The sequence below is a fragment of the Cotesia typhae genome, unplaced genomic scaffold (assembly GCF_013202065.1).
Source record: "Cotesia typhae breed Kobodo isofemale line unplaced genomic scaffold, CoteBio_Ctyphae contig_11, whole genome shotgun sequence".
In the NCBI taxonomy this organism is placed as follows: Eukaryota; Metazoa; Arthropoda; class Insecta; order Hymenoptera; family Braconidae; genus Cotesia; species Cotesia typhae.
Window position 1 is genome coordinate 3,522,170 of NW_027423711.1, and position 26,605 is coordinate 3,548,774.

A 26,605-nucleotide genomic window follows, 5' to 3' on the forward strand; every position below is an offset into this window, starting at 1 on the left:
CTCCCCCCCATGGGGGCTGCGGGGGTGACTTTGAACAATGAAAATTTTTAATTTTCAAGCTAAAGGTCCTATCGACTCTAAATTTGGTAGAAATCTTCTGTAAATGATGTAAAAATAATTTATGAACGAATTTTACGATATCTCACCCCCACAGGGGGTTGCGGGGTGGCTTTTAACAATGAAAATTTTTAATTTTCAAGCTATAGCTCCTATCGACTCTAAATTTGGTAGGAATCTTCTGTAAGAGATGTAGAAATAATCTATAAACGAATTTTACGATATCTCACCTCACAGAGGGTTGCGGGGGTGGATATTAACAATCAAAATTTTTAATTTTCAAGCTATAACCCCTACAGACTCCAAATTTTGTAGGAATTTTCTGTAAATGATGAAAAAATAATTTATGAATGAATTTTACGATATTCTACCCCAAAGAGGATTGCGGGGGCGTTAATAATGAAAAATTCCCGTTTTTAAAACTATAGCTCCTGTCGACTCCAAATTTGGTAGGAATCTTCTGTAAGAGATGTAGAAAAAGTCGATGGGCAAATTTTATGATAGCTCACCTCACAGGGGTTTGCGAAGGCGGGTGTTAACATTTAAATTTTTTAATTTCCAAGCTATAGCTCCTATAGGCTCCAAATTCTCATTTCAAATTTTTTTCTTCGTGTCAATTATTATTCATCTTTGAAAAAAAGCCACGCAAACATTATAATGATTGCACATTGAAAGTTACAATGAATATTAGCTGGAATAATTACATGGATAAAAGGTATATGCTAATTCGATGAAATTTGGAATTTGTGAAAGTCAAAACAATACTCTAATTAAATTTCAAGTTTAAATCTAAAAATACAATTCTATAAAATGCCCAGCGAAGCGGGCGAATAACAACTAGTATTATATATATGTATATATGAAAAATATATGAAAAATTGATGTGGGTATTTAAATAAAAGGTCTTGATGAGTGTAACATTGGGATGAGCTTATATTTTTAAAAATGTCAATAGTTCACAAAATACAATGTAATTTCTTAATTATGCAATGACATTAAATTTCACCAAAAAATTAAATTTTTGAATTTTAAATATAATGTTTTATAAAAAAAAAAAAAAAAATGTAAATTACATATTTAAAAAAGTTAATTTATTAAAAAAATTTTTGAATAAAATTAGTGTAAAATGTAATAACTCTAATGAGGTTGTTTATTTTTTCTGCTAGACGTAAATAAGTATGTTGTCTCTCCAATTTTAGTAAAACTTAAAATGAGAAAATGTTATTTAAGCGTTCACACGGAAAAATTATTTTTAGATTGCGTAATTAGCATTGAACACATGTTTTCGTGACTATATATTTCTTTGAGCTTGTTTTGACGTTAGTAATTTATTCTTAAAAGTTTTAATGACCTAAATCTCACGAAAACAAGAAAACAAGACCGAATTTAATTTTCTATAATAGCAAACTCTTGGCAAGTTATCGATAATTCAGAGCATTTGAAATAAAAAAAAAAAAGGTGAGAAAATGTTAGCTGAACAATTAAGAGCAATTCGAGAAGGTTGTTAGACCACGGTCAACTTGATGATTAACTCAGTACGTAATTGCCAGTTTCAATAGTCCTCATTAGGCGACTATTCTCTCTCGGTATCATGGGGTTAGTTTGAATTAGTTTTCAATTGATACCCACCTGGCCAGTAATATTGATTTAATGATTTAATTAACTTTAATAAATTGTTTAACGTTATCTCAGCGGTCTCTGGAGCAAATAATAAAACTACTAAACACTAAAATACTACAGAAATTGTACAATTAAATTCCACACAAATAGAGTAATAATACTTTAATTAATTAAAAATTAAAATTGAGAGAACTTGATGTTGACAAATCGAAAACTCAATTAGAATTTTAATTGATAATATTTTACATTGCACAGTTAAATAAATATATATTTATTCATGGTTGTTTTAAGACGATAACGATGATAGAACTGTCGTAATTAACAAGTGAATCGATGTCATAAAGTAGTTGGAAAGATGAGTCGTTAGACGGAAGACAAGAGCAGAGTCACATGATGGAATGAAGGTAAGAAGAAACCGGTATACTCGACGTCATTCACGATAAAACGCTTGTTGTGCACGTTCTCGGTAGAAAAACGGCATATCGCGTGTTTTTACAAGTAAACATTACCGCCGTATTTATGTCACACTCTTCTCTACATTTTGCATATTATATCTGTGTATGTTTAAATAAATATATGGGCTATATCTGGACTCATAAAATTATTCTAGGGCACAAGATACACTGCACATAAATATAAAAATAATAACAATAATGATGGTAATATAACAATAACAACACGAGCGCCTCGAGGGACAAGAAAACGAGATCTTTACTCACCGGGGTGGAAGTCCCAAGGTGTCGCTATTGCGAGACACTTCTGAGCTTAGGATTCACGTTACACCTTGTGGCTTTTGTTCCGACACTGTAATATGTACTTTGTAAATAACAACGTAATCTGACGGTTGTTTCCGTTTTAAGGAATTTCACCAAAACGGTTTGGTTAAATTAAGTGATTCAATCGCTCAATTTTGCAGTTACATATCTTGTTGGGAATCTATGTATAGTCCACTTGTTTTTAGTTTTGAAACTCTACTCTCGTTTGTCAACGCTCTTTATTTCATTGTTCTCTAATAACTTGAAAGCCTCGCGTGATATATACTAATATACACACTATACAAGGATAGAAAGTAGGGTCGCGGTCGCTCGTGCCCTTAATTTCGATCGTCAACCCCATTGAGAGGTGACCCACAACCCTCGTGAATAATTTACATATTTATGCACCGACAATATTTCTGAATGCTGCTTTAATATTCTAAGGTTTGATAAATGCGATGACTTGATCGTTACTGCACAACACCAATCTAATATTCTTTCATCAATAATTGGATGGATTAAAGATAAATTCTATTTTTTGGTACTTTCAAAAGTTGTTATTGTCTAAATTTTAAGTGCAGTGAATGGAGTGCATAGGATTAATGACTTTATATAATAATTTTTAAATTAATTATTTCCAATACACGATAATAATTAGAATAAGCAACCGAATGCTTAAAAAAAAAGTTAGCTGGATTTTAAAAGAGTAAAATGAGTTTTAGATTTTTAAATTAAATTTTATCAATATTATAAATGCTTGAGATTGGCACTGCAAATTTCATCTATTGATTTTTATGCTTCAGTCGTGCGTTGGAAATTATTTTTAAACATCAAGCATTTTAACTATACAGAAAAAAAGGTTTAATTGAGCCAAGAAAATATTTTTCTGTCTAATTATTTTCTTGAGCGAAAAAAAAATTTTTTTCTGACAAGAAATTTCACTTATTTTAACAAATTAATTCTCTTGCTCCAAAAAATTTAGTTCTTGATAAAAATAAATTTTCTTGTCTTGAGAAAATTTCTCTCTTGCTCCAAAAAATTAAATCTCTCGATAGAAATAAATTTTCATTAATATTTTTATTGAATAACATGTCAAAACTTTTTTACTTCGATTAACACAACTTCGGTTTACCTTCAGGCACCTGAAAATTTACTTGAGCCAAGAATTTTGTTCTCCAGTCAAGAAATTTTTCTTTCTGTAGTTTTATAATAGAATTAAATTGTCCAATAATGGAATTTATCAATTCAATAAATGAATAAAGAGTATCATTTATTTAAAAAACATAAAAATCCATTAAATATTCAAAAAGTTTATTTATAGATGATTGCATTTTTAACAGCAAAACGTTTATGAAAAAATACAATTTTAACTCGAGTTCAGACGAATGCTACTAAATTATTGAAGAGTAATTTTTTTTTTAACAAAACCTGAATACTTCAAGTGCGGGACGACTTTTATGTCGGAATTTAAATTATTTGAAAAGTAGCATAGTTTAAAGCATGGCTCGTTTTACCAGATTATTTACATATTTGTCTTTGTTTCTAAAATAAGATCTGAGTTCTGAATCAAATGATTAAGACGCTTAATATATGAGTAATTCCGCTTGTAATTGAGTAAATAAATCAATAGCGTTAATTAATAATCAGAGACCTTATTCTGATCCTTTGACTGAGTGAAATAGAATCCGAGACGGGAAACTGCGTTAGATCAGTACATTAAGTTATAACGAACTCGTCAGTCTTACATTAATCGTCGTTGTGAGGTTTCGTAGTGGAGTTCATATACGAGATGTAACTATGAGAGTAGAGCGAACCCAAGTCCTTTATCCCTCAAACTCACAACTCTGATAAATTATATCAACCACTCAATCGTTAGTGTACTACTTTGTTGGTTGTAAAACGCACACAGGGGAATATCTAGGTCCTCTTCCGTATTCTCAATCTCTCTGCGGAAGTACTTAGAGACAAGTTCCCGTATAACTATTATGTATAATATCCATACACCACGAGTCGAGCAAGAGGGGAAGAAAGAATAAAGTTATATATCTATAACTATAACTACAACTATGAATATATATTTATATATAAGTCATGGAGAGGGGATAATGCACACTCTACGAGAATCAAACAGTGTCATGAGTAGGTTTATTTAAGGGAGGATAATTTTGTGATATCCTCTAGTATACCATCTCTACTGCCGAGTGATTAATTATAGGGAGTATTAAGAGTGACTGGATATTTTTTTCTTTCTTTAGTATTTAAAATTAAGCTGTATAAGCACATTTCAAAATATTCCATTTAAATTTTCTTTGATATAAAAATATGATATAATTTAAATTTATAATTATTATTATTTAATTTTGGATCATTTTCAATTTTCACCAAGTTTTTCTGGAAAAAGGTTTTTTTTTTTTTTTTTTTTTTTTTTAATACGCTGATGAAAGAATTTATTTACTATTCATGATTTAATTTACTTGAAGACAATTATTTAATTTTTTAAATATTAACAAATATTTTTTAATATTCAATAAATATTTATTAATAATATTGTGATTTGCTCTTCCTTATACGCATTTGAATTTATGGCAAAGTTTAAATTTATTACATTGCATTGTAAATTATAATTTCACAATAAAAATTTATATTTATACGTGAATCGAATTTAAAAAACAAAAAATTGAATTCCAAAAAAATTGAATTATTATTAAATTACATTAAATTAAAATTTTTTTCCTAAAAGATTTTTGAATATTTTATTATGTATATGCATAAAAAAATATGAAAGTGTATTAAAGTTGCATTATTCATCACAAAAGTTAAATCGTGTCAAGTAAATTCATTAGATAAATTGCAGATTGAAGTTGTCTCGGCCACAAGACTCAATTTTCTTGATCGAATAAACGTGTAAATTGAAACAAGAGTTGAGAGGAGAGAGGAGAGAAGAAACAGGAGATAAGAAGCGTGCTAACTTGAACTAGTAAAATCAGAGCTGTTTAAAATGGAGATGAATGAGAAATACTGTTGGTGTTGCAGCAGAGATCTCTGATTTGCTCATTAGTAAGATAGAAGTGAGACTACACTATAAACTTTGATGCAATTTATACACGTATATATACATCTATATCTGTTGCAGTCTACTATATATAATAGTCTCTCTTCAGTTGGTAGAATCTGTGGGCGACTAACTAAACGATGAAACGTGCTTCCCGTCTTTACTCTCTTGACATTTACTATTTGATCGTTTGCATAATGTCATTCTTCTCTATTCTCTATATTACTCAGCCACTGAAATTGTTTCGAGTATATACTACTGTAGAATAGTGGACTACGTATACACTTTGATACATATAAATATGTGAGCGTTATCATACATTTTAGATTGGACAACCAAATGAAAGACTTTGAAGGAGTGATGTAAAGTCCTTTTCTTAGATACAATTTACATATAGAGGTTTCGCAGTCAAAAATGAACGCTATTGTTGAGTCACGATGAAGACTTACAAGGGATGAAAAATGATAGGGTGTGAATAGACTTGACGTTCCAATGAAGCCTTAGAAATCAATCATACAAAAAAAACAGGACGATATTTTTTTTGAATCAATAAAAAGTTTCTAAATAAGCGTTGATAGAATTCGATTTACTTGTAAATAAATTTTTTTATTTACAACCTTTCTTTTTTGACTACTATGAAAATTTTAATTTTAATTTTTTTATTGATTTTATATTAATTAAATCAGTATATAATATAATATATCAAAACGACGTGTTTTAATTAAAATTTCCCTGGCTAGCTTTTTTTTCTTTCTAATTGAACATAATGAGAAGATAAAAATAATATTGTAAGCCAATAAAAAAATAAATTTGCATGGTAATCATTGAAAAGTTGTTTTAAATGTTAATTAAACAAAAAATATTAATAATATATGAGCTAAAGTGTTTAGAAATTTAAAATAAATAATTGTTAGACTAATGAATAAATAAACTAAGTTTTTTTAAGGCGAACGAGGTTATAAAGAAGATAGATACCAAATAAAATAAAATTATATGGTAAGTATAAAATATAAAATTAAAAAAATTATCAAATTCTCAGTTAGGTATCGGAGTAATTCGCACGCTTTCGCTATAGTACACCTTTCCGGGCGATAATCTAAAACTGAAGTGTATAATATATAAGTATAGAAGAAGCAGTATAATGCAGAAAAGCAATTAACTTTCAAACTTTCCCCGATTATTCATTGGAGTAACAAAACTACTCAGACCCTGAGATACTACGGTGAACTAGTAAAATAAGGTGTGGCATTTACTTTTAAACTTTTCTCGTGATAAACATTAAGGAAGTGGAATATATACGCTAATCAGAATGGAAAGCTTCTTTGAAAGATAATCGTTGACTGACATTATTATCAACTATTTCAATTATTATTCATTACTATATATTCATCTGTTATTTTTTTAATCATCGACAAATTGTAATAATGTGAGGCAAAGTTAATCTATATTATTAAAAGAGTAAGCAAAATTTTGTGACCAGTGTATTTATATTATAAAATGGATATAGTCAATTTACGATGATAAGTATTTAGGCTGCATTCTAAAATGCTTTATCTCTAGATATATAATTAAGAAATGACCTTGTATCTTGTGAACTATTGACATTTTTAAAAATATAAGCTCATCCCAGTGTTACACACATCAAGACCTTTCATTTGAGTACGCACATCAATTTTTCATATATTTATATATTTTATATATATGTATATATGAAAAATATATCAAAATGTATGTGGGTACTCAAATGAAAGCTCTTGATGAGTGTAACATCGGGATGAGCTTATATTTTTAAAAATGTCAATATTTAAGAAAATACAGTACAATGTAACAAAAGTCATTATTTAATAAAGCAAAATTTTATTTATTTATAGTTCACAAGTCACATAGTGACTGCAAGGTTGCTAGTTATTATTTAAAAAAAAAAAAAAAAAAAAAAAAAAAAAAAAAAAAAAAAAGTTGAAAAAATAATAACAATGTTGAAGCACAACAAATACATAAACGAAACTTACAATCTATTATCATTACGTGTAATCTATCAAAATCAACCCTTATGAACATACACAGCAGTGACATGAAGCTACATCCTGATAAATAGGGACTTATAAAAATACGAATTGAGTTGGACGTTGATCCATCATTCATTTTAAAAAATTAGGAAGTCAAAATAACCATTAATATAATTATACTTAAATATTTATTGAATAAGCGAAGAGGAACTAGTAACGTCCTTCAATCATTATTAAGATTAATTTTAACCATCATGATAATGTGTCTTTAGAAAAGACAAACACAAAAATCTAAGCGACTTGACATTTATAAATTACATTTATGATATTGATTAAAGACAGCTTTTACTGGACAAACAAGACATTAAAGATATTAAATTTTGCAAGGTTTGGATGCACTGGAAGAAAATGAAATGAAAATATTTTTGAGAAAAAAAAATCAATAATAAAGAAGATAAATATTTAAATATTATTTTGAAACATTCAGTCACGGCGATATAAACATTTCAATCGCTGAGTAATTATAGCATCATTTAGCGACACGTGTCTGCCGGAAATTTTTATAAGCAAGGAGAATTAAAAGCTCGTGAGTTGCACCGAGGGTAAATGTAAATAAAATTTACATCAACTGCTGCTCATCTGATGTTATGTATACAAGAAAGTTCGTGAACTTTACACACACGATGACTGGATCGTTCGATTTCGGTGTACATGTGATACAAGTCTGTCGGTGGTCTGTGAGAGTAACGCATGGTCCTTCTCCATACTTGGAAGATGTATCCAGAGCAAGAGGGTGTTATGCATGATGGGAAGCACACGAATTAAGGTCCTATTCATGGCGAGGCTGGCCCCACCTGAATTAAAGCCCATTCAGCAAAAATGACTGGCGAGCCTCTGCCTCCAGATGACGAAAGCTATTAATTACAATAAGTCATCCTTTTATTTCCAGCTTCCAGGTTCTGGCTTTATCGTCCCTTCTATACTCGAATCCGCTTTTTTCCTATTCGCATTATCAGCCTCACTTACGCATTCACTCACTCACTTTATGTTTATTTCTTTTTTTATCCGGGATCTCCAACCCCCACAGTGTATAAACTAACCCTTTCGGTGAGTAAATATTTGTGGCCCGAGTGTAAATAAATCATCTGAATCGATCCTGTCTGTAGAGGGACCATCATTAATTATGGATTCGTCCTGCGGCCCATCTATGCTTTATCTTTTTCTTTAAGCCCTTGTATTCGACAGGGAGCTAGTAGAATAGACAGAAAAAGTCTCGTCAGGGACATCAGTCGCATGATTAATTGCGTTTACTAAATTTTATCAAGTCAGGCTTCCACTTATTTTTATATTTATGGGAAAAATTATTCTATGACTTTGAAAATCAGTAATTCCGATAAAAATAAAAGTATTATATTGCAGAAATAAATATACAGCTGTATGTCAACTACCAAAAAAGTGTGCATCATTAATTTTTTTTTTGATCGTGCTCATGAATAATAAATAAGTTATTTCATTATTTTTTTTGAATAAATAAACTTGTAAGTCATTAAAATTATAATAATGAATATTAATCATACCATTAAGAATTATTAATGCAAAAAAAATTCCAACCATTTCGTGACTTGATAGTTCGGCTCAAACCTTTTCAATGGCTTTATTATTGCAAGACAAAGTACCGATAAATATGAAATATTTTATCAACCAAACAATGTTGACTTATGAATTCAAAACAGAATTATTAACGCAATGTCCAAGTTAAGAGCAGAGTGGCGCAGTGGAAGCGTGCTGGGCCCATAACCCAGAGGTCCGTGGATCGAAACCACGCTCTGCTAGTTATTTTTTTTTCTCCAGTGAATATAAAACCATTGAAATTACTTTAAGTCTTTACTATTTGATTTTATATGTACGAATTAAACTTATATTGATGTTTAAACGTTTTTTTAAATCATTATTTTCATTTTCCAAGAGAGTAAAATCATGAAATATACTAAATCTTGGTAATGTTGGAATTACACAAAAGTACGGAAATTTTAATTAGTGAAACTAATAAAATTTCTATTGAGATAATAAGTATAATATCTTTGATGAAATTTATTAAATAATATCTTGGGTATAGAATAAAGAGAAGAGGTCCATACTCTTGGTGAACCTTTTTTAATTTAAATATTAATTTAATAATACAGTCATGACTATACTTCAAAGAGTAACGATAAGATAATTTGTATAAGATTTCATCTAAGTAGATCAACTTTCCAGACGAATGCTCATGATTTTTGTTCTATCATCATCTTATTATAATCATCGTAATTATTTTTTTTTTTTTTGCGTCTGCGAAGCAGATTATATTTGAGCTTATTACAACGGTCAGATACGAATTTATATTGAAAATTTCATGTGACGTATATTATGTTTCAACTTTAATTTTTTTTTCATTTATTCTGTTTTAATTTTTTTCTTTTCTTTGAGATAAAATAAAAACTATCGATTCAGATATTTTTATCAATAGATAATCGTCTCTCCTATTTATTTTATCTCAGTATTTTCTTTTGAGCCCATTTAAAATCGACCTTCTTCTCCCTCGGAGCATATAAATCGTTCAGCATTGGGATTTTTCTCTAACTCAAGCGGAATAACGGCAACTTGGCAATTTTTCACGGATTTTCCCGTCGCCATTTCGCATCCTTACGACTTTCCAAAGGGTCCCCGATGTTACGCCGCTTTCTCAAGTTGCGAATTCCCAGAAATAAAAATAATAAAATAAAATACTGGAGCACGAGGACAAGAATAAAAAGAATTTTAAAATGTAAAATGGTTCGAATTTGCTGGCTGGCGTGCATTTCATCTCTTGGCGATACCAGTAGAGAGAGCTGTGAGAAAAGCCAGACAAGCAGACGACTCACAAGATGTCTTGAGAGCCAAATAAATAAATGTCTTTCTCTTTCACCTGCTGCACCATTTTGCTTATTCTTTATTATTATATTTTATTATTATTCCATCGTAAATTCACGTCCTCACCAGAACTCTCTACTGTCTACGGTACATCTCTCGATTCTTCTCATGGACTATCAATACCCATCCGCTTGTGATCGTTCACCAACAGCCGGAAACTGTCGCGTGCCGACATAAACATCCTCTTTATTGTACATTATTATACTCTATTTGCATTCCACGAAATCAATGAGAAAAATATTTACATTTAATGTTACACACACTTTGAATATTTTCACTTGATTTCTTACTATTTTAATTGATTAATTAATTAATTATGTACTTTCCAACTATAAAAATTCACCAAAAAAAAATTTATTTCTGCACTTAAATATCAGATTCGATCAAGGAAACTTTTTAATTAAATTATCTTAGATAACGAATAAAACATAGCAATTAAATTGCTAAGTAAAAACTGTTTCTACGCTCTGCCGTTTAAATCCCATTGGGGTTTTACACAAGAATAATTACCAACATTAATAGTTAACAATCGCAGCTCTATAGCCAGTATGAAGTTATTCCATGCCTTATGAGCAAGGAAGCTATACTAGTTCTAGTTATTCATTTTGTTACATCAATTCATGTAAAAAATATTTATAATTAAATTAATGTCCAACATTATCTATTTTCAATTATAAATAGTCGATAAATTTACTCATAAAATAAAGTAAGTTTAAAAAAAATGAATAATGTATATTAAAGCTGGATTTATAATTGTACAAAAAAAATTAAAAAATAATCGCAATTTAATAATTATTTTCACATTTTTAAATCGCAAAATTTTAAAAAATTTCTATGTATGTAAAATAACTAAACTTTATACGATAAAACTCAAAATAAAAAAAAATCAAATAGCTAAATGATATAAAACATATTAACAAGACAAACATCGGCCTACACTAATCCATCAGATTTAAATCCCAAACTCACGGAACAAGTTGAGACAAAATTCGATAATTACAAATCCCCCGTAAATTGTCGGTTAGTTTGATAATCATTAATCGGCTTAAACCGCGGAATCCGTAGTGGCTAACTGGACACGCGTGAAACTTAAATGTACATAGATATATGTGTATGTATAAAGGTTCATACATACATTTATATAAATTTATATATGCACATACAACAGATAAATGCATATATACATTTGTAAACAACATGCAGTAGCTTTTCTGGTAGTCGGACAAAGATAGGCATTTTGAAATTCTAACTCGAGAGCTTTCTCTATATATATTATATATATAATGAATATATAGACAAACCATCGTTACTATGTGCGGTGTGTCGCAATTTTCGCATCCGTTAATGCTAGTTGAAAGCAGACAGTAAATGAGACAGACATTTATATGTATATTCAACGGATCATTATTATATATAGCGCTATAAATTTAATTGTCTAGGTTATTATTGATATATAACTATCAGTATTATATGAAGTTTCAGCTTATCAAGATATTTATAATAATATGTTGACATTATAATTTATCTGATCACATGACACGTATTGTTATTATTATTTTATTATGTACACGTTAAATGATTCAGTACTTATCACTTGTGTTACAAATGATGTAAATCAACCTGTCAAATATTTAATCGCATTAATAAAAAATATTTGCAGTTCTCAATCATAGATATAATTATCGTAGGCAATTAAATATATTTTCGATGATTCAAGCGTTTAATTATTTTTTTAAATATTTACAAGCTTAAAAAAAATTTTTTTTTTTCACAGAAATCGTACACTCGCTGTTAATATTAAAGGAATTTATTTATCAAATGAGTATTTGTAACACAATATCATATATCTCGGATATTTGCTCGCGTTGATATGAATTTAATTTGCTATAGTGATTAATTAAATAAATTTAATAGAATTTTTCTTTAATAAAATTCCTATATATTCACTTGAATAATTTCAAATTTGTAAATTAATGATTCTTAAATGACGCGGAAGTGATGCGGAGTTACGCTCCCAAGAATATTCATTTTCGAGTATTTTCTTAGTTATTATTATAAGATTATAATTATAATTGAATCATATATACTTCATAGCTCGCGTGCTCGCTCCTGAGCTTCAATTATTATTCCACTTACTACATACTCGAGAAATTAACTATTTTATTAAGTTTAACGCAATCAAGACCCCGTAAAGCAAGCACAAAAAAATTACCAATTTTACATTGGCAAAAATAGTTTTTTTTTAATGTTCTAATATTAAATCTCAATGATCTAAATAATAACAAATATATCAGATGGGATAACTGTTTGAAGTAACTGAAACTCAATAGAAGCATGAACTTTTTAACAAGCTCACGGTTGAATGAATCTCAATCTTTCTAGTTGTAGTTCTAGAGTAGTAACGTACTGTAGAATGCCAATATAATATCAAGTACAAACTAAAAGGTATTAGAAAATAAAAAAAGGAACAGAAGATAAATCACAAGTTAGTGAATCTGGTAACTTTACGTACTCTTTTATGTTACTGCTATCTCATCACACGTTATAGCCTCTCCCCTTAACTCGGGACATGAGTTTTTTCGTAAAGTATTATACCGTTCAAATAGTAATGGAAATTAAAAAAAAAAATTGGTTGAATTAAATCAAGAACATTTTAGTCTTTGAAATTTTTTTTTTTGGACTAAAAAAACTAATTTACTTAATTCAAAATTTTTTTTTTTAATTATTAGTATTATAAAACTTGAATTAAGAAATTAGTTTGTTTATTAGAAAATAATTTATTTTAAAACTAAAACAAAAATATGTTTTTATTTAAAAGTTTAAGAATTCATAAATTAAAAAATTATTCTCTGAACTTACGAATTTTTTAAAATAAAATATTCAGTATTAAAAAAGTATTTTAGTGAATTAAAATATTTATCGTACAGAAAAAAAAGTTCATTTGAGTCAAAAAAAAATTTTTTCTTCCTAATTATTTTTTTGAGCGAAAAAAAAATTTTTTTTGACAAGAAATTTTATTTATTTCAATAAAATTAATACTCTTGCTTTAAAAAATAAGTACCTTGATCCAAGAAAATTTATTTGAGCCAAGAATTTTGTTTTCTAGCCAAGAAATTTTTCTTTCTGTGCGTTTTTCTCAAAATTTTTTGGAAACGAGAATAATTTTCTTGAGCCAAGATTATTTTTTTTTGAGTACACGAATGATCAAAAACAAATAAAAAAAGTTCAAGAAAGTATAAGGTTGGTCTAATCCAATTCGCGCGAAAACGAACCTAACGGAAGTGAGTAGTGGGTGTAGAACGTACTTCTGGAGAGAAGACCAAGGGATAAAAGGAGGGAAGATACGCCTGACCTCGCGGCTTAACGATCATGAGAAACCAAAGGGTCCACACACACACACACACACACACACCTAGACAAACTAATGACGTCACTCCTGGAGGCTCAAATTAAAGAGATGAAAGAAAAAAAAACCCGTAATGTAAGGGTGAGGCGTCAACGGTCCGAGCAATCTTAAATACAATCACTACACACAGTTGAGTACAGTATACAGTTAAAATACAATAACAAACTATGCCCACGAAAACTAGTCAAGCATAAAATCCATTGGAACGTTTAAATATTCAATAAACAAGTCTCAATTCAGTGAACTTGTTTATTGTTCTGAGCTAAAAAGTTTATTATTAATTTAACAGCCGGAAATTTACCGAAAATATGGTAGTTAAAAAAACGTAAATAAGAAGAACACCCAGAAATATAATCCGAATGTGGTGATTATCTGTTCATTTTAATTTCGGATATAGACCATAAGGTGGTGGTCGGTTAAAAAGCCGAACAAGTGGGCCCCTTTTGTCTGTTTGAGTCTGATGAGTCAGTGTGTGTGGGTTCAATATAATACATACAGGTGCTCAACTACTACAATAATGTAGAGGCAGAAACTGAACAAGACAAAGATGAGAGGGAAGTTGAGTAGCATCAGGTACCCTTTTTGGAAATGTGTACAACATATATATCGAACAGGTTCTACGTAAAACCATCACAAAATGGTCTTTGGTTATTTTTCTCATCCAAACTTGGGCTGACGTTGTCCTGGGCCGTATTATCTTATTTTTTACCTTATAATTCCACTCCATTCGGTATCACCGGTTTTGTTGTTAAGGTCTTATAAAATATGGATTATTTTTTTTTTATTTTTAAATTCCCATATGTCGCATTTAAATTCTCAACTCGGTACGACAGATAAAGTAGAAAAGAACTTGGCTTTGGGATTAATTGTTGAAGATAATCGAGTGAAGAGACCGGGTAATTGTAATTATTTATTTATTTATACGAGAGTTGAGTCAATTGGTAGTAAATTGACTGAATTTTCAAGTGCAATTGAGAAATGCTCGAGTTTTAAAGCAAAGACATCAAAAGCTAAAGATGTATACATCTATAATCCAAAGGTTTTATAGAAAGAGATGGTACTACTTGTTAAAGATGAAATGATGCAGGCCAGATTGAATGATTCCTTGAGACTGCTCTTGAGATTCCATGATTAATATAACAGAGACATAGACAGGGCAGAGAGTTGTTGTCGAATTATAGAGTGAAACAAACGGGTGTTATTTTAATAATTCAAGTATTCACGGACCCTTGGACGGTTTCTGTGGGTGGGCGTGAGTTTAATTTGCCTCAAGAGCTGCAGTTCAAGACAAAATACTGTATAATAATGTAAGGAGAAAAAAAAAAGTAAGAAAAGAAGAAAGGAGAAAGGGAAGAAGAATATCTAGTTAGTCTCGAGCATCAAGTGACGTCATTAACTCTGACAGGCTGGTGATCTATTAGGACAAAAAATGTATACGGTATAGCACGCGGGTATTTGGATTATGTATCGTATCGAATATTTAAAAGCCCTTGTCTCAAGATACGAATGCATAACAAACTGCGCCAGTAAATAACGACTGGAATATTCGCGATGTATTTGCATAGGTAGATTTTTTAATATTAAAAATATGAAAGAGAGACACATATGAAACTGGCTGACATGTCATCAGTGTACGAGGTAATATTTATGTGCTCACGCCTACCTTGAAAATACCAGATTGTATTTAGTGTACGCTATATAATGTAAAATATAACTACGGTTACGGTATATACTGCACAAGGTGGAGTTTAAAGCAAGCCAGTAAGCTACCATACGTACAATACGTTTATAGATGCGCATATGTATTATGTGCAGAGGTAATTCACGGTTATGCGTTGGCGTAAATACCGAGTGAACGTGAGAATACCGAGTAATCCTATCTCTTTGTATAACACTAGTATTCTCGTAGCCATTGATCAACAGATCGCGATAGTATTGACGTGCTTTGATAACGTGTTCGGGTGATAAGATAGACATGGATGTTTAGTTTATATATCGTATTTAGTGTATACCTTCTGTCAAATTAATGCTATCAGTCATTTTAATTTTTTGATAACAAAAACTTTGTTTCATTTTTTATTAATTTCTTTAATGTTTGATATGAATATGATATTTTTATATTGACTCGGATTTCGTCTAGAGCTAAAAGTTTCATTTACGAAACAGTAATTATATACTCGAGAGACTTTGCTTCAGAGTTGTAGGAAATCTTAATTTTACTGAGAAGAAATTTATGGAATTAAAAACATTGTTCATTTAAAACTTTAAATAATAATTTTTTAATATAAAAATTTTGAAAGTTACACTAAAAAAAAAAAAAATTCTTGAGTGTAAATTTTTTTGGCTCGAGAAAATATTAAGGAAGATTGAAAATTTCTTGAATAAAGTCCAAATTTCTTGAGCCAAAAAATTTTTTTCTTGCTCTAAAATAATTTTTGTTTTCCTTAAAATTTTTTTGGCGCAAGAAATTTTTTTGTATGTAGAAATTTAGAAAAAAATCAAAAAATTTACAAAATTGAAAATTTATTTGAAAATTTTTTTTTTAGTTTAAAAAAGATAGAAAAATAAAAAAAAAAATTTTTTTTTGAATTTTTCGAAAAAAAAAAATTAATAAAGAAAAATTTTTTTCAGAGATCATAAATTTGTTAAGGTGAAATATTTACAAAAGCTTGAAAATAAACCTGATTCTTAGAGCCAAGATATAAACATCTTGAAAAGTTTAACATTAAAGTCAAAACTAATGATACGCATATTAAATAACACTCATTTCTAACAACTAAATTTAGAACTGTCAACTTAATAATATAAACAACACGTAATTTTGAAGCATTGTATTATGAATTTTACACGGAAATAATAAAATACTAATGAAATCTGTAAAAGAGTTTTTAAAAATGATTTATTTATTAACAATTCTTCGAAGGAATATAAAAACAAGTTTTAAATTTGAAAAGCAGGAGTAAAAGTTAATTATTGTTGTTTAAAATAATAAAAAAAAAATTAACAACTTAACAGTTGAGAAAACTAATTAGTAAAATTAACAAATATCCACACTATTATTCGTTTTGACTAAAGCCCGCCACAGAAAATGGTGGGAATAAAAATAAAGTTTATAATAATGAAACGAAAATAAAACAAAAATCTAGTTTACGTCTATGGACTTCGGTGAACTCATAAAAATTCGTGGCTTGGTTATTCAAGGGACAAAGAAGTATCCCGTGGTCACAAAGTCACGACTAGCGGAATGCTAAAGTTATGACTGTTGGAAAGACACCGAGAAGGAATAGTAGGTAGATTCAACAGAGCAAAAAGTAAATTTAAAAAAAGAAAAAAAAAAAGAGTAAGTACTTGACTTGTACAGAGAGTAAAGTGAGAAAAAACACCGTAAGCGGTAGAATGAAACGAACAACTAGCCAAGTGAAACTCTTTTACTAAAACCTAAAACGATTTCAGTATTGTCACTCGACAGACTACAATATTACAGTATTACAGTACTACGGTAACGAGAGGTGAAAAGCTGAAACAAGTTTAAACACCCGGGCGTATTTTAAGACCTCTGCTGTAATACTTTATTCATTCGCGCGAAAAAAATTCAAATATAGTTTCATTTTAAATAGAAATTTTTTGAGCGAAAAAACTTTCGGAACAATTTAGCCCATCGGAAAAAATAAAAAAAAAAAAAAAAACGTATGTAGAGGGATATTAATCTAAGCGAAATTCACTTTGGTAATTGGTTCGTTATATACATGGATATTTTTTTATTACAGATTGTGTATAGAAAAAAAATACAAAAAATATTGTAAGCGAAAGATAAAAATTTCATTCTAGTCTATTCTACAGCTGAAAGCATTTTTATTACTCATTTGACTGAATACATCTATCCAGTACGATATACTGACGGTAACAAAAATGAAATATTGAAAATATATCTTCCTTTTAAAGCTTCTTTCAATTAATACTTCAATATATTTAAGTCAAATTGATAACGTATAAATATCAAAGGATTATCCGTACTTTGTACTCAAACTCTTTGATTATAACGGTATGGTATTGACTAGATCGAAAAAAAAACAGGACATAACATTATTCAGAACAGAAACGAATTCATGTAAAATATAATATTGATATATTTACATACTTTTTCAATACATCGTAAGTTAAATAAATTACGATAAGTTTAAATTCTATTGAATTATGTATTTCTATAATCTTAACTAATGGTGTTGATTGATCGCAAATTTCGGTTGTTTATTCATAAGCAAATTAATTGATAATATTAGTGAATAGTGTGTAGAATAAAATTAGTATTAATTTTAATTTACGATAATCTGTTCAGATGAAATCTACTTATGTTCTAATATTTATTTGACGTAAGACACGACCAAATTTTTGAATAATTTTCAACGTAACACCAAATTAAAAATTAAGGTTGTAAATTGTATCGACAAGCTTGAATTAAATCATTAAAACTTGAAAAAATATTCATCCATAAATTTCATGAATTTTTCTGTAGCAAAAAAGCTGAACAATTATTTTATTAAATACAAATTTATAGATATCAACAATTATCAATAATTTTCAATGAAAGCTTCCTTGAATGGAAATATTTTTATTTATTTTAAAAAATATTTAATTCTTATGGTCAAGAGAACTTCCTTTTTTCTTAAAACTTTCTCAATTCAGGTAAACTTTTTTCTCCGTGTAGTTTATCATTCCGTAAATTATCTCTTACGGTATATTAGACGATATATTATTTAATAAATAATGTACCTATCGCTGCCCCACGCAATGTCCGATAAAAAGTGAGTATAAATAATGGGAAAAAGATAATAAAAAAAAAATAGTTAATAGTTACGGGTCATTAAACGGCGCCACTAGAATCTCATATATGTTTGTCCGAAAAGCGAAATACGTAACGTATTTTTTTTTTAGTGTCCAGTACAGGCAAAAACCCTCTCATTACCATCTCTCTTGTGCAATTACCTTACAAATTATTATTCACTCATATCCATATTATATCGATCGATTTTACACTCTCACAGTCTCTTGGTATCCATCCTATGCTATTATATCGCACCCACTATTTTTACACTCAATGGGCATACAAAAAAGACTACCCAATTCAGTCATAAATAAAAATCACAATCTTCAATGAATATAAAATAAAAAAAAAAAAATTGAAAAAAATAAAACAAAAATTTTATCGAATAACTTTTCTCAGATATTACAATAAAATCTCCAGGGTAAATTCATGAATTTTTATTCGAAAATTTTTTACTATTTTGCGTTATCTTTTCTTTCTATGTGAATACATCCATACATATTTAATATGTATATATATATATATATATATATATATATATATATATATATATATATATATATATATATATATATATATATATATATATATATATACAATCTCATCTGTTGGGTTTCTTTGTCCATAAAGTCAGTGTGGTATTTCTGACAGCAAACCATTTTATTTCTAACATGAAACAAGTCGAATACCAAACAATGCAACAGTACACAAGTAAAACTTGAGAATATGTCCATCCGTATAATACCGTATATATATATATGCTTTTCACTTATTCTCATAAATTATATATTTAATTCTTTTATACTCAATCCGGTCATCATCGAAATTTTTCTTAACTAAAGTTTCTCTCTCATATTTTTATTTATATTATTATTACTTAGCTCTATTGTATCACAAATACAGATTTTTTATTTTATATTATTTATCTGTTTTTTTTTCTTTGTTCATTTTTCGTAATTTCTTACTCCTATACAAAACACAACCAACAAAAAACCGTAAGAGTAAGAATGGCAGTCAGAGGCCAAAGTTTATTCAGTATCCTCAGTTCATTTATAAAGCTCATAAGGATAAAAGACTTGAAATCTATCTTAGTGAAGCAAAGCTAAGAAAGAAAAAGTAAAATACGAGAAATAACTCAACTTCTAAGACATGAGACCGTTGCTTCGATGTCGGATGTATTAATATTACTTAATAATAATAAATTAGCTCTGTTTTAAAATGTTACTTCTTAATTTATTTATTTTTTTCTTGGGTCTGTTTTGTTTCTCGTTAATAGAGTTTCTCTGAAGCTCAAGTAGACCTGGGACTTACTAAACTGAAACAATGGGGGGTAGATATACCATAAATATCTTGAACAGATATATTATATACGATGGAGGCTGTATGGACGTATTAAATACACACATACACGGTATACGTATGGACTGAATAAGAGACATATATCTTGTTCCCTTAACTCGTAAGTGCCACGTGTTTTAGACTAGTTTAGAGAGAGATCTGTTTGGGTTTGACTCGTTGACAAGTCGTTATAATAAAAGGGCGTTTTAAGTTTTGCCGGATGAAAAATGAAAGAAAAACATTTTAAACTTCTCTCAGGATATATGAGGACTAATATGTTACGTTGAATTGACTCTTAACTAAATAAATATATAAACATTAGCTGTAATGCTGACTGATTGATTGTATCAAAAACTAACTATTTAATTTAAAAGTCATTCCCGTTTATTATGTTACAAATCTTTCAGCAGTCGCTGGAGAAAAGGGTCTTTAGTATTGATAATTAACTTGTACACTAAAAAAAAAAAAATTTTGACTAGAGAGTAAATTTTCTTGGCTCAAGAAAATTTCTTCTTGCTCCAAAATAATTTTTGTCTTCCTTAAAATTATCTCGGTGCAAAAAAATTTTTTTTCTGTGTAAAAATACAACCTCAAGAATTTTAAGGATAATAAATTTGTAATAACTAATTCTGCTGTCGGTTAGTCAATTTTAGTGTCGATTTAACGAGTATTTGCTACAGTAACTTTATATACTATTTTTTAAAATTAATTATTCCTAATACACAATAATAATTAAAATTGGTGCGTTGAAAATTATTTTTAAACATAAAAAATTTCAACCAGTTTCATAATTCAGATTATTAGATTAATAATAAATGGAAAAATATAAAACGAAATGAATGGCTAAAAGCAATAATTAAATTATTTTAATTGCATTAACAACAAAAAATTAGATAGAACACAAAAAATCCGCGATTTATGAGACACAGTCAACTTTAAATAAATAACTCAAAATAAAATCAAACTAATTGAATAAAATATGATGCCAATATGCTGAGTAAGTTTACGTTAATTAGTTGGCGAGTGAAAAGGCCGGAGTTTAAGGAAATTTTTAGTAAAAATATTGAAACACAAACATGCCTGGATGTTTGATTTATTAAAAGATTAAATTATTATCTTTCTCAGGATGCTCATCTATGTTTATTCATGTTTTCAAATGAATTTTCGTAATGAAAGCCATCGCCATTTTTTATAATTGAATAGTCTTATAATAGAATTTATCAATTCAATAAATGAATAATAAATGGCATTTATTTAAAAAACATCCGAATCGATTAAATATTAAAAAAGTTTATTAAAAAATGCAATTTGAACTCGAGTCCAGTCGAACACTACTAAATTATTAAAGAGCAATTTATTTTCAACAATAACAAAAAGCGGATGCAAAAAAAGAAGACTTGCATCGTCTATAAAAATAATGAAAATGATTTGCAGCAGTTGATCTTCGAAAGTAAAACGTTGTTGTTTTAACGGTGAATTTTCATGCTGATCTCCAGTTTCATTGGAAACAGTGAGAAGAAAAGAAGAAGAATTATGAGGATGGGAGTAATCCGACAATGTCTCGTTTATAAATCAAACTGGCACGGTGTATCTCTACAAACAGGAGCATGGTTGTTGCAAAATTTCCAGCAGCGTGAATAGCGTAGTAGAGTGCAATGAAATAAAATGAAAATGACCAACAGCGACGGGAACTCAAGATGAAGAAGATATTCAACTTTGCTCTCCTTAGCATAAATTTTTTTATTATTTTCCGTGCTCAAGACGTCAATCGAGAGTATAAAGGCCAAATGTCTCTGTTAATTTGATATTCCGGAGGATAAAAAATAAATACAAATACTGAAATGAAAACTATTATACCATCTACTGTACAGAATACAACAACGGAATGATAAAAGCATTTTTTTTATTTTAAATTTATTTCATTTCGAGAAAAATCTTAACGAGCACAAGCCGTTCTTTTTTCTACCATTAACCGTTAATTCTGGATTTTGTCGGAAAAACTGTACTCAGTACCAGGGTAATTATTGTTTTCTACGCCAAGACAATTTAAAATACTACGCTTTATTACACCCAGCTTCTAAATTACTCAGTGCAGTTAAAAGAATAAGTTTTATACAGACTTTACTCTTTACTTTATTTTATAAATTGTGAGTACGCGTCGCAGATGACGCACCCGGACGTAATTTCGTTCTATACTTATGCTCCATCTGCCACATGTAATAGTGGAAAATTTATTTTGTAATTTATCGTAAAATAGATATTTCCATACACGGTGAGAAATTTTCAGAAAATTAACATAATCCGTTTTCGTTTTTAAAAAAAAAAAAAAAAAAAAAAAAAAAAATTATGCTAAAATTTTCTAAAAACAATCTGTTAATTTCTACACATTAAAATATTAATTTGAACATTTATTTTCATCCGAGAATTAAGTAAAAATTATTTCACGATTAAGAAAGATTAAGTAGATTTTAATAAATAATTATCTATTTGTTCTGAATGGGAATTCAACAACAATTAATCTAAATCTTTTATTTCGGTAAATATTTTACTTTCAAGAAACAAAGTGGTAGTTAATGTTAACATTTTACTAATGTTTTACTAATGTTAATAAGCTTTTAGCGTTTGCAAAGTAAACTTATAAATTATTAAAAAGAATTTAAATACTGAATGTCACAAAAATCTAATTAATTGTTCATTTTATCTTCATTAGTACTATTTATTTACACTCTTTAGCATAAATTTTGTTTTTCATCAAAAATAATACATCGATGAAATTTAAAATAATATGTGATAATAATTTAACACTTTACTATTGTGTTAAATAAATTAGCACTAAACTTTTATCACACACTTTTTCACACAGAAAAAAAAATTTTTTTTTCCTGTTTACTGAAAAATTGTTAAGTTTATTAATCATGAAATATTTTTAAATATTCAACAACTTATTTCCTTAAAAAAAAAATCCTTGGACCTCCGTGAATATAATCGATTAGAACAGTTCAAAACTGTAAGAAAAAAAGGCAAAAGTTAATTCACTGCTTATTGACTGTGAAAATATGTATTAAGCATTTGAAATAGCCCAGGTATAAATGCACTACACCGAGAACTGAAGAAGGAAAAAATGAGGCTCTCTTCGTTCAGTTATTCAACGTTTATTTCAGGTCTTCTTGAGTATAAGTACTGCACCGAGGATGAAAAAAAAAAAAAAAAAAAACCCACAAGTTAAAAATGCTTGAAAAGTCAGATTAGGATGAGCATGCGGTAAAATGTTGTTTTTAAATGTCCGAGCAAGTAATTTTCTCAAGTCTCATTGGCTTAAAGGGCCTTTACCTCTGCCCTTTGCATGTTACAGTTGACCCTGGACCAGAGGCCAACAGGCAAGATCACGAGAACCTTTCCTGCACTGGCTAACCCACCGAGACAAAGTGGCTCTGCACGGTGCAAAGCAGGTGCGCTCTCAACACCGTTTGCTCAGGTGTCAGCGATTTTAATAAATATATTTACCATCTATTGCTACAATATTATTTCCATTAATAAATTTTTGTTATTAATCACGAGATTAAATAAATAACATAATTAATTATTTATAAATCAGTACTAGATAAAACTCTACTGCGAATTCCGAGGGTTTAAGTGTACATTTAACTAACTCATGGGAATACGGGAAATAAACTTCCTTCTGCGATTCTGATAAACAATTCACATTCCCACGCAGGTAAATTAATATTTATATTAATAATAACAATAATAGTGATAATAATAATGATAGTATGTTTTAAAATGAAATTTTTTAATTACATGAAGAATATTAGACATCTGATTTTAAAAAAATATTTCAAGCACGTGAAGCGTAATTTTTATCTGCCAATTTTGATAGAAATTTTTACGGTGGATTTATGATAGTGATATTGAAAAATTAATGCTTCAATAACTTTTTTGCTTTCAGAAGTTGAAAAAAATTTTGGCTCTCATTTTTTTGGATAAAATTTTTATTTCATCTTTTTTTTTTTTTATGTTTTTAATATATATATATTTTTTTTTAAATGAACAATTAAAAAAAAAAGTTGGTCATCACAATTTTTTAAAAAATTTACAATTTTTTTTTTTTTTTGAAAATTTGTTAAAATTGTGGTAATCAACTTTTTTTTTAATTGTTAATTTTTCCAAAAAAAAAAATATATTAAAATTAAAAAAAAAAATTGATAGACCCACTTGTAAATAATTACCAAAAAAACATTAAACTATTACTAGCCGCGAGCAAATTTTATTATCAAAATAAACAATTCGATAATAGATAAGAGATAACTGATCTAATCACTCGTATCATTGATAGATTAATAGAAAAATAATTAATAAATTAATATCACGATCTCGGGATGTAGGATAATGATATAAACGACTTTCAGATGTTTAAAAACTACCTCTTTGGAATGTGTACAGTTCCGAGCAAGTCCCGACGGTTAAATTCAAACCGGCGCCGGGCAACGAACTCGAGCACGAAGTAAGCGCGACGCGCGAAACTCTTTTAAAATTCAATTCAACTTGCATTTTTTCCTACATATATTTATACTTATTGCATGTACTCACTGACCGTACCAAATAAATTTATAAATTCAATTATTATCAATTATAATATAATCCACTATTTCAAATTTAAACAAAGATATAAAATAAAATTAAATTTAAGTTAGCCGACATTTAAAAGTTTTATTAATTTATTTTATTGAAAAATTATTAAAAAAAAAATTTCACATGTAGAAAATTTTAAAAATTATATATGCAATTTTCCAAAAATATTTTTTCATAATTTAATAAATAAAAAAAAATTCAAAATGTCGGTTAAATAATGCTGAAGTTAGCCGTCAGCTGTCAATTTTAAAAATTTTAATAACAAATCTAAAAAATTCTAAAAATTTTCACTTGTAATTTTTATTAATTTTCACATATGAAATTTTTTAATAAAATTTTTTTTATAATAATTATGAAACTGAAGTTAGCAGACGTCTAAAAATTTTTGAATTTTTTTTATTAATTAAATTACAACAGAAAAAATTTATAAAAAATTGCACTTATATTTTTTCAAGTTTTTTACATGTGAAAATTTTTTAAGTGAAATTTAAAAAAAAAAATTTCTAAAAATTTTAAAATGTCGGCTAACTTAATTTTCATTAATAATTGAATTATAAAATTTAAAAATAATTTTTAATGTCTGCTTAACTTCAGTGTCATTGTTAAAATAAAACACGTCATAGGTGAAAAATAATCCTTGGATCAACTGGGACAATGGCAATACACAGTCATATCATATCGTTGTATTATCAATTATCACGTACGTGCAATATGTAATATTATAACTTAGTCTTTATTCACACGATAAAGATCATCGGGTTTTATCGATAGCCGTAAGTATCCTCTGGAATCCGGTTTTATAACTCGAGACAAAATATATGAGAAAGTGTACAAGAATACGAGAATAAAATAATAATGATAATAATATTATAACTTGTATATATATATATATATATATATATATATATATATATATATATATATATATATATATAATGACGCTCGACGCCATCACTCACCTAGATGCAGCAGCATGAGGATTGCAACGACCGCTGGTCGCCCACTTGATAAACTAGCCATTGCTGGCGTTTTTAAATAAATAAACTTTTTTAAAATTAAAAACTGTTACAATTAAAATTAATAATAATAAATTAGTCTAGGCGGCAACACTTCCGATTTTAAAAGTTTTCGAATAAACACAACAAACACTGTCACGTTCTTTTTTTTTTTTTTGTTTTAAGCTACGTCCTTTCGGTTAACTAATGAATCATTAGTTTTTTATTTAAATTAAATAAAATTTTTATTACTGAACACATAAAAATGTCGGTAGGTTAATATTTAATATTAATAATAATATTTTAATACCAACAGACTATTTGCACGAATAATTAACATGAAATAACATTTAGTTTTTATGCCTCAAGGTTTAAGCGATCGCAGACTCGATGCTGTCGTCACGCTGGCCGATTTCCGACTGTACTCGGGAACGCGCTTAACCCGAGCGCGAGGACAACAGCGCGCTCGGCAAGTCTCGGCGTTCCTCATCGTTCGGTTTGGTTTGTATGTCATGTTACGTTAGTCAGTTGTGTTGTTATGTGTGTTTAGTTCTGCTGTGTAAATGATTACTTTTACTTTTGGTTTCAGGGTGTGTTGGTGACTGTCGGTTGTTTCACTGTGGATTTTATGTGTATTTATATGTGAGAGTCGAGTACTCTGTTTGGTACTATGACTATGACTATGCTGTGCCAGAGTTTAGTCACTACTTAACTATTACATGCACTTACTGCTGATTAATAGATACAGTAAGATGGTTAATACTATGAACTATGACTATGACTATGGTTTTTCGGAACAGATCACCGAGGCGGTAAGTTTTTAAGAAGATTTTAGCTAATTGTTTTAGTTTGATATTAATTACATATGGTTTTTTTTTTATTATTATTATTATCAGTAAAGTACCTATGAGAATTATAACACTGAAGTTAGATGAAAATGAAGTTAGCCGACAATTAAAAACTTTAATAATTTAAT

The 26,605-nt window shown here is 28.5% G+C and overlaps 1 protein-coding gene and 1 non-coding gene across 3 annotated transcripts in view; one reads left to right on the forward strand and one right to left on the reverse strand.

The window, feature by feature from the left end:
- Fas2 (neural cell adhesion molecule fasciclin 2) overlaps positions 1 to 26,028 on the reverse strand; it is an 80,831-nt gene extending 54,803 nt beyond the window's left edge. The window contains exon 1 of one of the 2 annotated variants that reach the window (XM_074237991.1): positions 25,594 to 26,028. In XM_074237991.1, the coding sequence (XP_074094092.1) occupies positions 25,594 to 25,654 (61 nt within the window). In that variant the 5' untranslated portion in view covers positions 25,655 to 26,028. The remainder of the gene's footprint in view (positions 1 to 25,593) is intronic. The other variant, XM_074238002.1, reaches the window with a different exon arrangement.
- Trnam-cau (transfer RNA methionine (anticodon CAU)) lies at positions 9,251 to 9,322 on the forward strand. The gene has a single exon. It is a non-coding gene; the product is annotated as a tRNA-Met (tRNA).
- Positions 26,029 to 26,605: the final 577 nt, after the last annotated feature.